The sequence below is a fragment of the Pyxicephalus adspersus genome, chromosome 6, assembly GCF_032062135.1.
Source record: "Pyxicephalus adspersus chromosome 6, UCB_Pads_2.0, whole genome shotgun sequence".
Lineage (NCBI taxonomy): Eukaryota > Metazoa > Chordata > Amphibia > Anura > Pyxicephalidae > Pyxicephalus > Pyxicephalus adspersus.
Window position 1 is genome coordinate 64833969 of NC_092863.1, and position 15222 is coordinate 64849190.

A 15222-nucleotide genomic window follows, 5' to 3' on the forward strand; every position below is an offset into this window, starting at 1 on the left:
ATTAAACCTCTAGTGCCCCGGGGATCGTAGTGGAACTGCAGAGTTCATCTGCAGTTCAGTTCCCACAGTCACGTGACTGTGGGAAGTTTGCAGTCACAGCTGTGACTGCAGGCGATCCCTGGGGCACTAGAGGTTAATTAATTTCTAGTGCCCCGGGGATTGCACACTAAGTTCATCAATGATTGCAGCTAAGTTCATCAATAATTGCACTGAAGGTTATTAAACCTCTAGTGCCCCAGGGATCGTAGTGGAACTGCAGAGTTCATCTGCAGTTCAGTTCCCACAGTCACGTGACTGTGGGAACTTTGCGGTCACAGCTGTGACTGCAGGCGATCCCCGGGGGCACTAGAGGGTAATTATTAAATGGTTTCGCGAAATCAGTTCGCCAAAATCTTGCGAAACCATTGGAAGTTCGAGGAAGTCTTCGCGAGAATGCCAGAGGCATTCTCGCTCATCCCTACTTGTCAATTGAGTGGGATATATTAAGTATCAAGTCAGATGATGTGTTGAAAGCAGGTAAGATTTGCAAGTTTAAGGATCTGGAGTGACTTTTAAAAGGGTAAAACAGTTATGGCTAGATAACTGGTCATCTCTGACTCATCATATCTCACTTCTGTAATGCAACAATCTTAGAAGCCTCACTACAATCCATATTAGAGGACCGACTCTTATGGACCTGTTTGCCACATGTTTACTGTACTCATATGGTTCTCAATTATGAGTTAAAATGTATTATTCATCCCGCAATCTCTTTGCTGGCTCTATTCTCTCTCATTCCCAGTCTGATAAATCATGGTCTCTCTGCTCCTTCACTCTTCGCTGTCTCTGTCTGTTCTCCTGCACCTTTTTTCTCTACTGCTACTTTCTGGTGACATCTAACCCAACCCTGGTCACCCTCACAGACTCTCTCTTCCCTACACTTTCAGCAAAATACTCCCTTCTCCTAAACTCATCCCTATTCACCCTACCCATAAGTTCTTACTCCCGTTCTCTGGCAGTCTTTGGAATGCCAGATGTGTTGGCAATAAATCAACCTCTATACAACTTTCTCCTTTCTAAATCTTTGAACTTCCTGGCTCTTACTGAAACTTGGCTTTCCTCCTCTGCTTCTGCTCTCTCCTATGGAGGCCTGCACTTCACACATACCTATAGACCTGGCAACAGAGCAGGGGATGGTGTGTGTCTCATTCTGTCACCTAACTGTACATAAAGAATCCTTTCCACCCGGCCCTCCCTCATATTCACCTCTTTTGAAGTCCACTCCATCCGTCTTTTCAGCCCCTTACCCCTCATTGTTGCTGTTGTCTCCATCTACTACCTTGACCCAATTCCCTCTGATCTAGTCCGTGCCCATTCCTCCACCCTGGCCCCCACCCTAACCGAACTATTCTACCTCTCTCTTTCTACTGGTATCTACCCCTCCGCTTTCAAACATGGCATTCTCCCTATCCTGAAGAATACCGTTTTATCTCTCTTCTCCCATATGTCTCCAAACTTCTTGAGCGCCTTGTCTACAAAAGACTCACCAATTACCTGAGCTCCAACCCTCTTCAGTCTGGTTTTTGAGCTGCCCATTCCACCGAAACAGTCCTTACTAAAGTGGCCAATGACCTCATAAGAACTAAGTCTAAGGCAACTTTTCCCTGCTCCTTCTCCTTGATCTTTACTCCGCTTTCGACACTGTTATCTTCTAATACAAATCATGCGCTCCATTGGTATCAGTGACACTTTGACTCTGCCCTCTCATTTTCCCCTCATTTTGTCATTTTTCCCTACGCAACATCTCCAAAATCTGCCCCTACCTGTTCCCAGAGAACACCAAACTTCTTGCACACACTCTTCTGGACTATCTCTCATCTGGACTAATGTAACATCCTCCTCTCTGGTATTCCACTAGCCTGACTCTCTCTTCTACAATCTGTTATGAACGCTGCAGCCAGACTCATCCATCCTACCCACCGTACCCCTTTGCAGCTCTCTTCACTGGCTTCCACCTTCAAATCAAATTCAAGCTCCTGTGCTTTGCCTTCAAATCCCTCCACAGGTTCTGTCCCACTTACCTTTCTGACCTAGTAAAATAATACTCCCCCAGTCTCTCTCTCCGAGTGACTTCCTCACTCATAACCTCATCACACCCATGGCTCCAAGACTTTTGTAGAGCTGCCCCAACTCTCTGGAATTGTCTTCCTCGTCCTATTCGGTATGCTCCTTTCTGCTCATTTAAAAAGAGCACTCAAAAGCCATTTTTTCAAACTTACCTACCCATATACTTCTGTCTTTTGAAACTGTCACTACTTCCACTACCACCACTCCATATCTCCCCTGCTATTGTGTGTTAATTCCCTTACCTCCTAGATTGTAAGCTTTTTGGGCCAGAAGGGTCCTCTCCTCCTGTGTCACAGTCTGTATTCATCTCTCATTTGCAACCCCTATTTATTGTACAGCGCTGTGTAATATGTTGGCACTATATAAATCCTGTTTATAAGGAATAACTATAATAATAATAATAACAACTTGTAAAAGCATCCTAAAAAACATAAGGTCTTGTGGGGTGTTGCAGGGTCATGGGCATCCCAGGCTAATTAAATTGAGTGGTTAGGAGGATATCCCATGTGGTTTGATTCTACAGAAGAACTACAGTAGCACAGATTGCCATAAAACTAAATGCTGGCCCATGAAGAAAAGGTGTCAGGATACATAGCGTTTCACAGCTTGCAGAATATCGGTCCGTATAGCTGAAAATCAATCAGAGTGACCATAATGTCCCTTGTCCACTGCCAAAAGACTACAATGCGCACTGGGAGTGTCAGAACAGAAGCATTGAGTAATGGACAACTGTAGCCTGATAAATACAGGTGTGTGCAATTTATTTCCCTGGGGAAGTTACAGCAACAAAATGCACTATTCGAAGAAGCCAGGCCAGTGGCAGCAATGTGACTAAAATGATCTCCTACTAAACTTGGTGCCATATAGCACAGGACATCAAGGTCTTGAGGAATCCTTGTGTTGATGGGTCAGAGATGTTTTTGGTGACATAAGGTGGACCCACCTAGCAGTGTGGGTGGCTTTCATGTTTTAGCTGACCAGTAAAGTACTGAACAAAATGGGTGAACTGAAAGCCAGTGTAAGTTTAATGACAACTGTGGGCTTTGCTGTAGTTCAAGTGACACATAAAAATGAAGGCCGTTTCTTTTTTCAAGAGTCAGATTATCCAGTAGTGGTCACATTTAACTGGATCTGTTCTTGTAATGTTGAAAATGTTTTGAAGCCTTCCAAGCTGCTTCTTCAGTTCTTCATTACAAGAATAAGTCCAGCTGAATGTGGTTAACCATTACAAGATATATAATGACACAGATAAATGAGAAACTTACCAGACTTTTTTTTAAGTCGATTTAACTATCATTCCTGTGTGTGGAATTTAAGTGTTTGGAAAAAAGGGAGATTGAATTTTTGAACTCAATTTCCTAGTGGCCATGTATAGGGGGAATAAGTGTATAGTTGCGGTTTTAAAAGAGAAGAATACAGACAATCTCTCGACACCTTTATATATGATGAGGTGAACAGTTCATGGATACTATTGTGCAAATTCTAATGAAACTATTCAAGACCTTATTATAAGACCTTTTTTTACCATGAATTTATATTTTGTTATTAAATTGACTATGTAATTAACATTTTGGAAAAAGAAAGGTAAAGAATCTATAATATTGCCCCCTCTCCTGTCTTTTACTAATGGGTGACATAAGCAGTTTGACAGTAGCGTGTCATTGGCAGTCTGTGTACCCTGTGTGTCCCCTTCTATATGCATGGTATACTTATAAACACTTTAAAAGTGTAAGACTAATATAAGTATGGTAGCTTCCATTGTTGACGTAAGTTTAGGATGCAGCCCCTGCCCCCCAAACCACTAGTCTTTAAGATCGCACACACGCAACTGCTTTCTCTATACTCTCATCATACCCTGATCCCCATACCCACCTCCTGCCTCCACACCTGCTTCCTTTTCCTGTGGGCTTACCACAGCAAATGCATCATACATTTTGCTAACTCATCACAGCAGTTAACCCTTTTATATAATGAAAATTGTTTTTGTTTTTTATACGTCAAAAAAAAAAAAAAGGGGGGGGGGGACCTCTCCCCTTCTCTCTTCACCTCTTGCTATACATATGTCACTTATCCCAGGAGGGTGCGGGTTGCTCAAAAGAAAGAAAATGCCATTTCCAATGCATATGCATGAGATAGGCACTTTTTATTTTAGTTTTTTCTATTTCCAGAAAGCCCTTTCTGCCCATACATGAGATTGGGCATACACAGAGAGGACTTTCCTGAAACGTAAAACAAAAAAAAGTACTGCTTTTATGTATGCACAGTGAGATCTGCACTTTTTCTTTTACAGTTACAAGAAGGTTCATCACTTGATCTTGCACCTGCACAGTGTGAGATCAGGTGATGTCACCAGAAGAAGGAAGAAAACGCAAGAAACCGCAGTGCCCGGTGTCCAGTCCACGCTGTGAAGAAGGAAGACGGGACGGTGCAGGATTAGGATCGCAAAGGGGCTGACTACTTTCCACCTGAAAAAGGAAATGTCTTTTTATATATAAATATTACAGTTTAGCACTAAACACCCACAGTGCCTATATAGGCCTACAACAACACCCCAGCTTCTGCAGTAGAGCCATGTTCTGTGAAAGATTTTAAATGGCACATAATAAAAAAGGACATCTAACGTCTATGTAAGGCCCCATACAAATCTATGAAAGCAGGGTGTGCAGGCACAGACAGAGCTTGATAGGATTTCTGCCAGCATTGCAAATATTGCACAGAATTTTGCTCTGTTGCACAGCTAAGTAAAAAGATGAGGTGGGGGTGTTAGCGCAGGTTACCTTAGGAGGGTTGAGGGCTTCACAAGGGAGTTAAAAGCAAAGTTAAAGCCTGCTTTCTTTTTTTTCTAGAACAACTGGATCACAACTATATTAAAGGAAGACAACATTATATGGATTGACTCATTCCCCACTAAAGCATGTCAATTCAAGGGCAACACACCAATTTCAGGGCAGTTAAACTGCAACTTTTTAGGTTCACTGCAAGCGACATCACTACCTGGCAGCTAATGTCTTAATAAGGCCGGAGAAAAATAAATAACTAGGGAGTTACAAATGCAGCTTCCATATCTTGCTTTATCCCACACTAGATCACAGGCTAGATTTGCAACCTTCTAAAAGGACATTAGCCAACAGGTGATGACAATACTGATTTTAATGTATGTTTGGACAGAGAGAAATTACTGCATGATACAAATGGTTCTGAGCAGACTCAGAATGTATGGAGTACAAATGACTGCTTATAGAAAACAGCTCCTCAGCTAAAAAAGAGAGATGGTATAAGTCAGTATTTGTCAGCAGACACATAACCTGTAGCAATTCCACACAGATAAAAACATACAAATGATACAGTAAAATGTTGAAGATACAGGTAGGGTTTATCATATTTGTGGATTTCTCTAAACACTGAATACTTTGTTGGCTTGAAATGGTCAGGTTTATGGCTTTGTCATACCATTTCTCTAATGCCAATTGTGTCCAATATTTCCATAATTCAGCGGACAGACTGTCATTATAAATCAGTGTTCTCCCCAGGCACCTAGGATTGGTAACAGGCGGTAAGTGCTAGGCACCTAGGATTGGTAACAGGCCATAAATGCTAGGCACCTAGGATTGGTAACAGGCGGTAAGTGCTGGGCACCTAGGATTGGTAACAGGCAGCTAGAAGTTTTTTAAGCAGCAGTGGTTCCTGGCATGAGGAATGGACAAATGTAACCTTACTGCCGGTGTGAATTTAGCCTAACTTCAGATGTGCTCCTGTGTCTATATTTAGTTAAAGTGAACTTTTGTGAAAACATTTTTTTTTTCATTTGATTCTTTTAAAAAACTAGCCCAGCAGGCCCATGCTGGCTCAGCTTCCACCTTTTCTCTGATGCTCACTTGTACATCCAGTGCTGCCTTGCACTGCGCATGCATTAGATTGAACACTTTTTACATTATAAGAAATCCTCTGAAGATGCATGTACACAAGGAGCAGTGCAGAACCTCTTGGGATATGTGACACAAATATCCCAGGAGGCTGCGGATTTCCCCTTCGGTCTTTACCAAAATAGAAGTAAAGACTGAAGGGAGAGGTCCTCTCTGCAAAAGAAAAAAAAAACAAACAAAAAAAAATGCACATTTTTCCATTACATAACAGAGAAAGTTACTCTTTAATACAATGTTAAAAATGTGGTGATGCTTTAATAGCATCATGCATGGGATATCAGATGGGGACAAGACAGACAGTGACCCCCTCTCATCACTGCCCATATTATATATAAAAACTGTCTGTGAAGTTTATCCGCAGTGTGTAATATCATCAGCAGCGCAGTGTGATCGCTATGTGAGTGTAAAAGCTGCTTGTCATATTCTGCAGCCTAACAACTCACTGTTTTCAAACCTTCATATCTACTAAACAGTTGGTTGTATTAACTTTAAATTTTTAAGGTACACGTGGCGGTATAGGAAACTGAAATTGTAGGTGCAAGTGGGGGACACTTGTGGCTAAACCCTTCTAAAATGTAATTAGTATGGCGTTATGAGAACATAAATCTCTACCTAGCAAAGTTTGCTGCCTGCTCTGTTACACATATCTGTCTGCATCTTACCTCAAACCCCAATTTCTCCAGAATTAGGAGGTGCAGGGAAACAAAAATATAGGTGGAAGTGGGAGACATGTGTGGCTATCACCTTTCATCACCATGGCATCTTTACAATATTTAAAAAAACTGTCCATCAAAATGCACTTCCTTGTTACACATGACTGTAACCTTACAGTACCTCAACCTCAATAAAATTTAGTGGGCAGAGTTCATTTTCTAATGATGCCATAGTGATGAAGTTTTAGGGGATGTTAGTCACAGATATGCCCCACTTGTACCTATATTTTTGGTTTCTTACACCTCCCCATTCCCCGATTGAAGTTCAGTGTTAGTTAAGTGGACAGGAATGTGTAACAGGGCAGAGGATCCCATTTTAATGGACAGAGTGTTTTATGTTCTAATGATGCTGTAGTAATGAGATTGTAAGGAGAGAATGTGCCCGACATTTGCACCTATATTTATAGGTATTATAGGTATAGGTATTTTTATATATATATATATATATATATATATATACAGTTTTGTACCCCGACCCTAACAGAAATTGGGCTTCAAAGAGAAGCAGACAGTAGTTTTATAGGTAAAGATTTGTGACAGGTAGGTATATATTTAGGGGCCCCACCCCAATGCTTCGTGGTATGTTAGTGGCTCCAGGGTCCCCAATTTGCATTTTCAATTTAGGACTCCTAGTTGCACTTTCCTCAGAAACAGCAAACCTATTGTTCAATTTTCATAACTTTTTACATTTGCGATCCCCATATCTTGAAATTCTTTAAAGCTGGGGGGCTGCAATTGTAATAACTAATATCTATGAGAGTCCCCTGTACAGCCTGAAAATTACAAGTCATTGTGACATACCGTATTTTTCGGACCATAAGACGCACTTTTTTTCCCCCAGAAGTGGGGGAAAAAAGTCCCTGCGTCTTATGGTCCAAATATAGCCTACACATATGCTGTTAAAAAAAAAAGTTTCTTACCGTGTTTCTCTCCTGTGCGTGTCTCCTTGATGCTGGCTGTGCAGCACGTGTCTGCTCCTGGCTGCAGTGCAGAGTGATCAGAAGGGGACAGTCAATGGCATAGAGTGATCAGATAGGGACAATCATTGCATATAGTGATCAGAAGGGGACAATCAATGGCAGTAATTTTGTCTTTTGCTGACTTTATTTGTTAATAATGGTTCTAAATGCTGCTGTTTACTTTACAGGGTTGATTACATGTGTTTATGACTGTGATGTTAGTTTTTAATGCACATAAAATATTTTAGGACATTTGTTTCAGAATCTTTTTTTTTCTTCATTTCCCTTCTCTAAAAACTGGTGCGTCTTATGGTCCGAAAAATACGGTACATATTAGGAGATATGGAGGTTTGTACACAGAGAGCTAAGAGAATGCAGAATGACATGCAGACTTTATACACAGCTCTTTTTTAAATAGAAATCCGAGCTCGTGCTATGAGATGGGGGCGGGGCTGCCTGTGTCTCCTTTACATGAAGGCTGAACTGTGTGTGCTCACCTCTCATCCCAGCAGCAATCCTCTTGACGGATGACACAGAGCACAGAGCAGCCTCACTGAGATCCGTGCACAGGATGAGAGCTGCGAGGAGAGCTGGGCGGGATATTCGAAGCAGCCGGGCGGAGCAACCGGCTAAAACCCTCTGGGGAGAACTATGTAAATTAAGCTGTAGGTGTATGACACGGAAAGACATTTCCCTTTATCACACTTACTTTCATAAATAAAGCTTTGAAGTCTGGGATTCTCAGCATGTGTACTATCCGCTGCTGTGATTACAGTCATTACATGATTCACAGAGAATAATTTCCAGAAAGATATAGAACATTTTAATTCTGTCATTGTCCCTGACTCCTACATTTCAATAAAATGAATTCCAGTTATCACTTACAAGTCATCAGATATGATACTAAGTTCTTACCTCTGATTTCTCCAGTTTGGTCTGTGCATCAATTTGAGTAACAATTTCATTCATGTTGGTCTCTAGAACCATCCCCCCCATCACCATTTCTGCAAGGATGTTGTGAACCTAAAAAACAGTAAAACACAATTATATGTACAAAACAATATGCACATAACAATGACCTTGTCTATCTAGAATAGATATTTCTGCTTTAAGTAAAGCCTAGCTGGTTGAATCTCTCGAGAGCTTTTTTTTTTGTAAAGGCTTTTTCTCTAGATCCCCGATTCAAGTCCGCGACCCTAATTAAAAATGAAGGGTGCCACAATGTCCAATGATTCTTTAGACAGTAAACTACAACTAAATTCATAAAAATATAATATGAACCAGAGATCAACTGCACGACACCATTGTATTGTTATACAAACTGCTTAAACCAAAAAAATGAGAATTTGCATACTGTTTCTTAGCAAAAGATAATCTTAAATAATCAGCTGTAAGATCAAATGTACTTTATCCTAACCTGTATCGACAATATTAGAAGACTTAAGGGAAAGTATAGATGGGTCTGCATCCATTAAAACATTGTTTTTATTGTCACCCAACAGTATAGTGATGATGTTGATATACGATGTGTGAACACCAGGCTGGCAGTTTCTGCATGCCAAAGGGCTTCCATGGTTGTCTTGGCTGTGTCTGGAATAAATGAGTCTGCTACTACTACGTGCCATACTACTATATCATAACCCAGATACAGTTTTATTCCACACTAATTCCAATGTAAAATTACACAAAGGCAATGATTTCTACTTATCCCATGATTGCAATGTCTTACCTACCCAACTTTAAGGCATTATTTTTCTAAAGCAAATCCCTATAGTAACGAACATGTGGAAAAATAGGTATTTGAATAAAAAAGTCATCTGTCTTGCAGAATTGAGAAATATGTGTTACCTGCCTGCTGTGCAGTGTAGCAGATGTGTAAAAATCATGCACAGAAGATACAGAATTATTACCCTTAGCAAAATGATAAATGTCTGAATAGATTTCTGGTCCAAATCCAAATCTAGCTACACCTCAAAGAAGTATATAATATGTATTAAATTAGATATTTGCCTTGTGATCTTCAAAAGAGAACTTTAGATTAATGGAACATGGAACATAATTAAAATGTGGTAAAATACTTAAAATAGTCATTTAACAATGTTATCTAGGTTTCCATTCACTAGAAAAGAACTTCAGCAGCAAACCAGCCACTGACTGCTGAAAACCATGCCCATGAATGCTTACGCTAATGACGTTTTCTTTATTTTCTCTTAAAGACTAACTGAACCTTTGTTTTTGTTTTTTTAATGACAATTTCTTAAGCCCATCAGACGTATTTAATCAACAATATAAATGCTATACCTTCTTTCTACACAAACAACATTTGACCAGGGTCAGCCCAACATGGGTCTATTAAAATTACCTAAATTGCCAATGACCATCCATGTCCCGGGGTGGGGTTGGGAAGGTAGTACACAGGAAGTGCCATCAAAAAACCAGCATTTCATCACCTAGGGGAAACTGTCACCCACCTGTAGGCTGACCGGTGGACAAGTGGCTTGGTAACATTTACTCTTACCATTTTACCTCTGTAACATTGATAGGAAATGCAATACACTTGTTCCTGGCATTACACTCTCAGCTGAAACATAAGCTACGTACACACGTCTAATGGTTCTCGCCCGAGAATCTGGCATGTGTACAGGGCCCGTCGTCCATCATCCAATCGACTGTCCTGGCGGATCCATGGACGATAAACGATCTTAATGCAAGGGGAGGGGGAGAGTACGCAGTGGGGTGCCGGCTCTGTCGTTCTCCCCCTCCCCTCTCCATGGAGAACGGTGCTGTATGTACAGCACTCATTCATGCATCATGCAGTGCTTAGTCGTTGGAAAGGATCGTGAAAGATCCTTTCCAACGACAATAATTGCATGTGTGTATGCAGCTTTAGTATGAAAGCAAAACTTTGGTAATGTTCAAGTCTTAACCAATCAGAACCCCTTCCATCTGTTTGTCTCATCCACCATTTAGGCAAATGATTTTTAGATAAAATTGTTTAGGTGAATGTATAGACTTGAATATGTCCTGAATACTTGTCAGTTAATATTGAATTATGCAGCAACCATTTATTTGATTCTGGCAACAGGGTTAAAAAGACCATGTGGTCAGAAAATGTATCTCAACAAACTCTTCCAATACAAATATATGTGCACATAACAAACTTATGTATGGTTTTGACCTGTAAAAGCCTTTGTGTAGACATCAAAAAAGAATACTACTGTGCTCCACTATCTTGAGGGTAATGTTGGCAGCCCCACAGACGCAGCTGTTAACTCAAGTCCTACTCTGTAGCAGCCATTCTCGACCATAGTTGCTCTAGAGGTTGCCAAGGCTAATTTTAGATTTGTGGTTGACTACAATGGTCTGCCACAGGCTCAACCATTCTCCACTTTGTAAAGGCAGTTGAGGTTGCAGTGAATTGTGGCCATGGTTGCTGACAGCAACATGGTGCTTCTGGGAGCCCTTGAGCAGCCAGCGGATCTCTCTGACTTGAATACCAAATTCAACTAAAATATCCATAAACACTTGGAAAACACTTAACTGCAGCAAACCTCAAACACAGTAACCGAGTGTATTTGAGGTTGCGGTTGATAAAACAAATGTAGAGTTAAACTGCACGGTATTGAAGAGGGGCAGAACTTTGCATACAAAAATCTGTAAGGGGGCTAATGGTTTCTTCAACCGCAGTTTATTAATCCCTGATTTGATGATGTCTGCTTAGTTCTAGGGCCAACGCCACTTGGCAGAGTCAGCTGCATGACTCCATTGATGTTTTTAGTTGTCTGTCAAGGTGGTATTCTAGCCACAGCTGTGGGGGGCACTCTTTCCACTGGCTACCAATTTAAGAACCTTCCCCCCCCCCCACTAACCCCCAATAAATTGGTTTTAGAGGTATTTCTTACTACTAGGACCCAATAGATTGAGAAAAGTTGCTCTGCAGGAGTTCTCCCTTGCTTCTTTAGAAGTGACATAACTGGTTATGTAGGTAGGCGAGGGGCAGAAATACTGGGTCAGCACAGACAGTAATTATGTACACCTAGAAAAGTAAAGGGCCATGACATGCGAACCTATGAAAATGATCCTTCTAAAAGAATCAACTTTTTTTTAGTAAGTTCAAAGGAATCTTACAAGTGAAAAAAATTTTAATTATGAAAAGGAAAAACACTGCAACTAAGCATTTAAAAATACTTGGATTTTCCATGCATTTTACCAGAAACATTTAAAGTTAGAGACTGATCCTCTACAACTATAACACTGAACAACATTTAGTAAGTGTGCTGGGCTGACAATATTACCTTATAAAGCAAAGCTACAGTTATTCTTTAATGGCATTTTTTATTTTTACTCTTTAATGATATTTTTTTATAACATCATTAGGTTAAACATAAAATTCACCTTCTATAGGTGATGAAAGCCTATGAACAGTTCTTATTCTGCTTTATATCATTACCTCAAATTTAAAAGGAACTATCAATGCTTTTGCACGTTCTAATGCTTTAAACACGTTATATTAATAATACATATTTTAAAGCTAGCTTACACCCAATTTAATTTTTTAAAATCATCTATAAAAAGTCCTGTTTCTGTGGCACTGTACAAGAGTACTCTACAGTTCTAAAAATATGTTTCCTTTCACATGTGGAGTATAAACAGAGGTCTAGAAAGAAAACATAGATCAAGGCATAATTGATGTGTCTGAGATATTTCACATTCACAGCTGTACTTCAAGGTACAGGAATCAGTCAGCAAAAGAGATCTTCATATGCAGCTTACACAAACTTTCCTATAAAGTGTCATTGTGAGCCATTTCTATTTCCAGGAAATTTTACTGAATATACATCATGCAAACTCCCCTTCTGGACTTCATCAACATCGATTGTACCTGAAATAGAAAAAACCCCTGGAGAGGGTTTATAAAACAGGACTGCTGTCTACAGCAAAGCAATCAGATATGTCTGCTAGCCTCTAATCTGCCATGTGAAAACAGCACAAACTTTCACTAATACAAAGAAGTATCCGATTTTAGTTTCATGAACCCAGAACACCTTTTGATCTACTTTTGTACAAAAAAAAACTAAAGTTCAGCAATCAGTTGCTTTAGGTCAAGGGTCCCCAAACTTTTTATGCTTGAGGGACCAATTTACTGTTCTTTACACTTTTTATGTATTTTTTTTTTTTTTTGGGGGGGGGGGGGGAGATTATGCAAAATTAGAACTACTTTTGCTGATTGAATTTAGGTAACCTTTGCCTTTTATAAAAAACAAAAAAAATGTGCTATGGTACCTTTGGTCACATCTTGTGACTTAATAGTTCCTTTACAATCCAGTGTGCACCCCAAAAGCACTCCTTTGCCCCCATTCCCTCTTTCAACACCCTGCAGAGCCCACTCTATGCAAACTGCTATAAACCACAGTGCACCCCATGTCCATTCAAATATTCTTTCTGTATCAGTCACATGCTTACTAGGGGTTTTTTTGGTGAGCTAGATTGGGAGTCAATGTAAACATATAAAATGTGACAGTATTTTTACATCACTGGCCTGTAACCTCTAACTGAAAATACTGACCATGTGGAAGGGGGGGACAGACAGCAGTGGCAACATTACATCGCTGCCATACTGGATTTGGCCCATGGATTGTAGTTTGAGGCCCATGCTATAGGCTAAAGAAATCTTGAAATGGAAAGTGTAATAACCAATTTACCAGTGTGATTCGTTTACAGACTGTAGTCATTGAATCTGTTGGTAACCTCTATTGTAAAAATAATTAAAATGTGTGTATTTTTTGTTTTTGGTTTAAAAAGAGAAGGAAAAAATTAAAACCCTTAATTTGTATTTTTGTATGTGTCACTGCCTATGGTGTTGGCTGTCAAAATGCATTTTTAACACCAAATGTTAGTGTTCCAATTTTGCATTATAAATTATTATTAAACATATTCCAAAGGAGATAAAAGCATACGGAAATACAGAAAATTTCAATACTGACTTCATAGTACACAGTGGTCAATCCTTATGTGAATCCTTTTAGATTTCAAACCACAGAGTACCATCTATTTGTGAAACATTTCTTATGGATAGCCAGACACATTGGTGCCAAATTCTAAATAGTGTAAAAAAAAAAATCTGTTTTACTCAAGACTGATATTACAATCCACAGTGCAATAACCTGCACGTTTCTGCAAATTGAGACAGCACAGTGTTTACATCTGTGCATTGTGATGCCCTTCAGCACAGGTATGTTCTTGTTCTGCAATGCACATATGACCAATGTGGTGACCAAAATGGTGAATGACGATTAAACTGTGCAGAACACATTAAAGAACAACCTCAGTAGAATGAAAAAAAAAATCTTAATTCTTTGCTTCAAAAGTGAAGACAACATAATTCAGACATTTAAACTTTTTTTTCTTTATTTTGCAGCATTCAAATAAATACTCCCTACAATGAGCCATCTTTACCATTCTCCCCACTAACTGAAGGGTATGTAAACAATTATTTTTTTTTCCTAAGAAAAACAAATTAAAGATTCAAGAGCTAAATGATGAAAGGAAAAGCTATTCAACTCATTCCTGCACACCCTTGTTAAATATAGCCATCTGACATCTGTTTTTTCACATTCATCCTAGCTCCACCAATGACTGATAGAAAGGTTTCATGAACTCTTTCACATCTGTGTCACAAAGAGAAGGATATGCATTTTTATGCAGTAAATGAGTTTATGAGTAAAATTTTTATTCTCTCCTGAAAGGGGCATTATGTGTGTAGCGTTCTCAGGGTATACTAATTTTCTTATCACTTTTCCTTTTCCTGTAATGTTAAAGTGTTGAAAAAATTATAAGTATGTTATCACAGCCCACAGCCCTTGTAGGAGTGGGGAGGCGCAGTGACGAATATTTTTTGTTAAGGGGTCATTTAAAATGTCCATCCATTTAAAATTGTCCATCTCACGCATGCACAGCGAGATCGGCAAGTTTTTTCCCAATCTATGTCACCTGATCTCAAGCCTGCACAGTCCTAGATCAGGTGACGTAGGAAGAAGAAAGCGGAAGAAGTCAGATTGATATGCAGAATTGAAGGCAAGTGTGATTTTTTGGTTTTGGGTTAGTTTTAGGTTTACTTCCACTTTAATCAATTTATTATAAGTGCATGTGTGGACTTACTGTTTTCTCTTTGTTCCCCTGCAAAGTCACAAAAATACCTGAAACACTGCTGATTCATGAGCGTTAAGTTTGTTATTCAGCAACTGCCAACACCTAGTCCTGATGCCAATGTTGATACCCTTGCACGGTGAGTTGGCTCAGTAAATGAAGTTTTTTTAACTTAATGAAAACTTGTACATCACATAAGAACTGGATTTGGTACTTTTAATAGTACTTTAGATATAATACATTACACAACAGTTTACAATCAGTTACAATACCTTGTCTACGTGGAAAATTAAATCCAGTTCACAGACGTTCTCAAAACATTTGTCCAAGGTTTCCACAAATACCTGGAAAACAAAAATGAAAATAATCCTCCGA

General features: G+C 39.5%; 1 protein-coding gene across 1 annotated transcript in view; it reads right to left on the bottom strand.

The window, feature by feature from the left end:
- Window positions 1-15222, bottom strand: part of AP3S1 (adaptor related protein complex 3 subunit sigma 1) — a 44617-nt gene that overhangs the window by 10230 nt on the left and 19165 nt on the right. Inside the window, exons 4-5 of the mRNA XM_072416065.1 lie at window positions 15120-15191; window positions 8617-8724 (exon numbers count right to left, since the gene is read on the bottom strand). Of these exons, the coding sequence (XP_072272166.1) occupies window positions 8617-8724; window positions 15120-15191 (180 nt within the window). The remainder of the gene's footprint in view (window positions 1-8616; window positions 8725-15119; window positions 15192-15222) is intronic.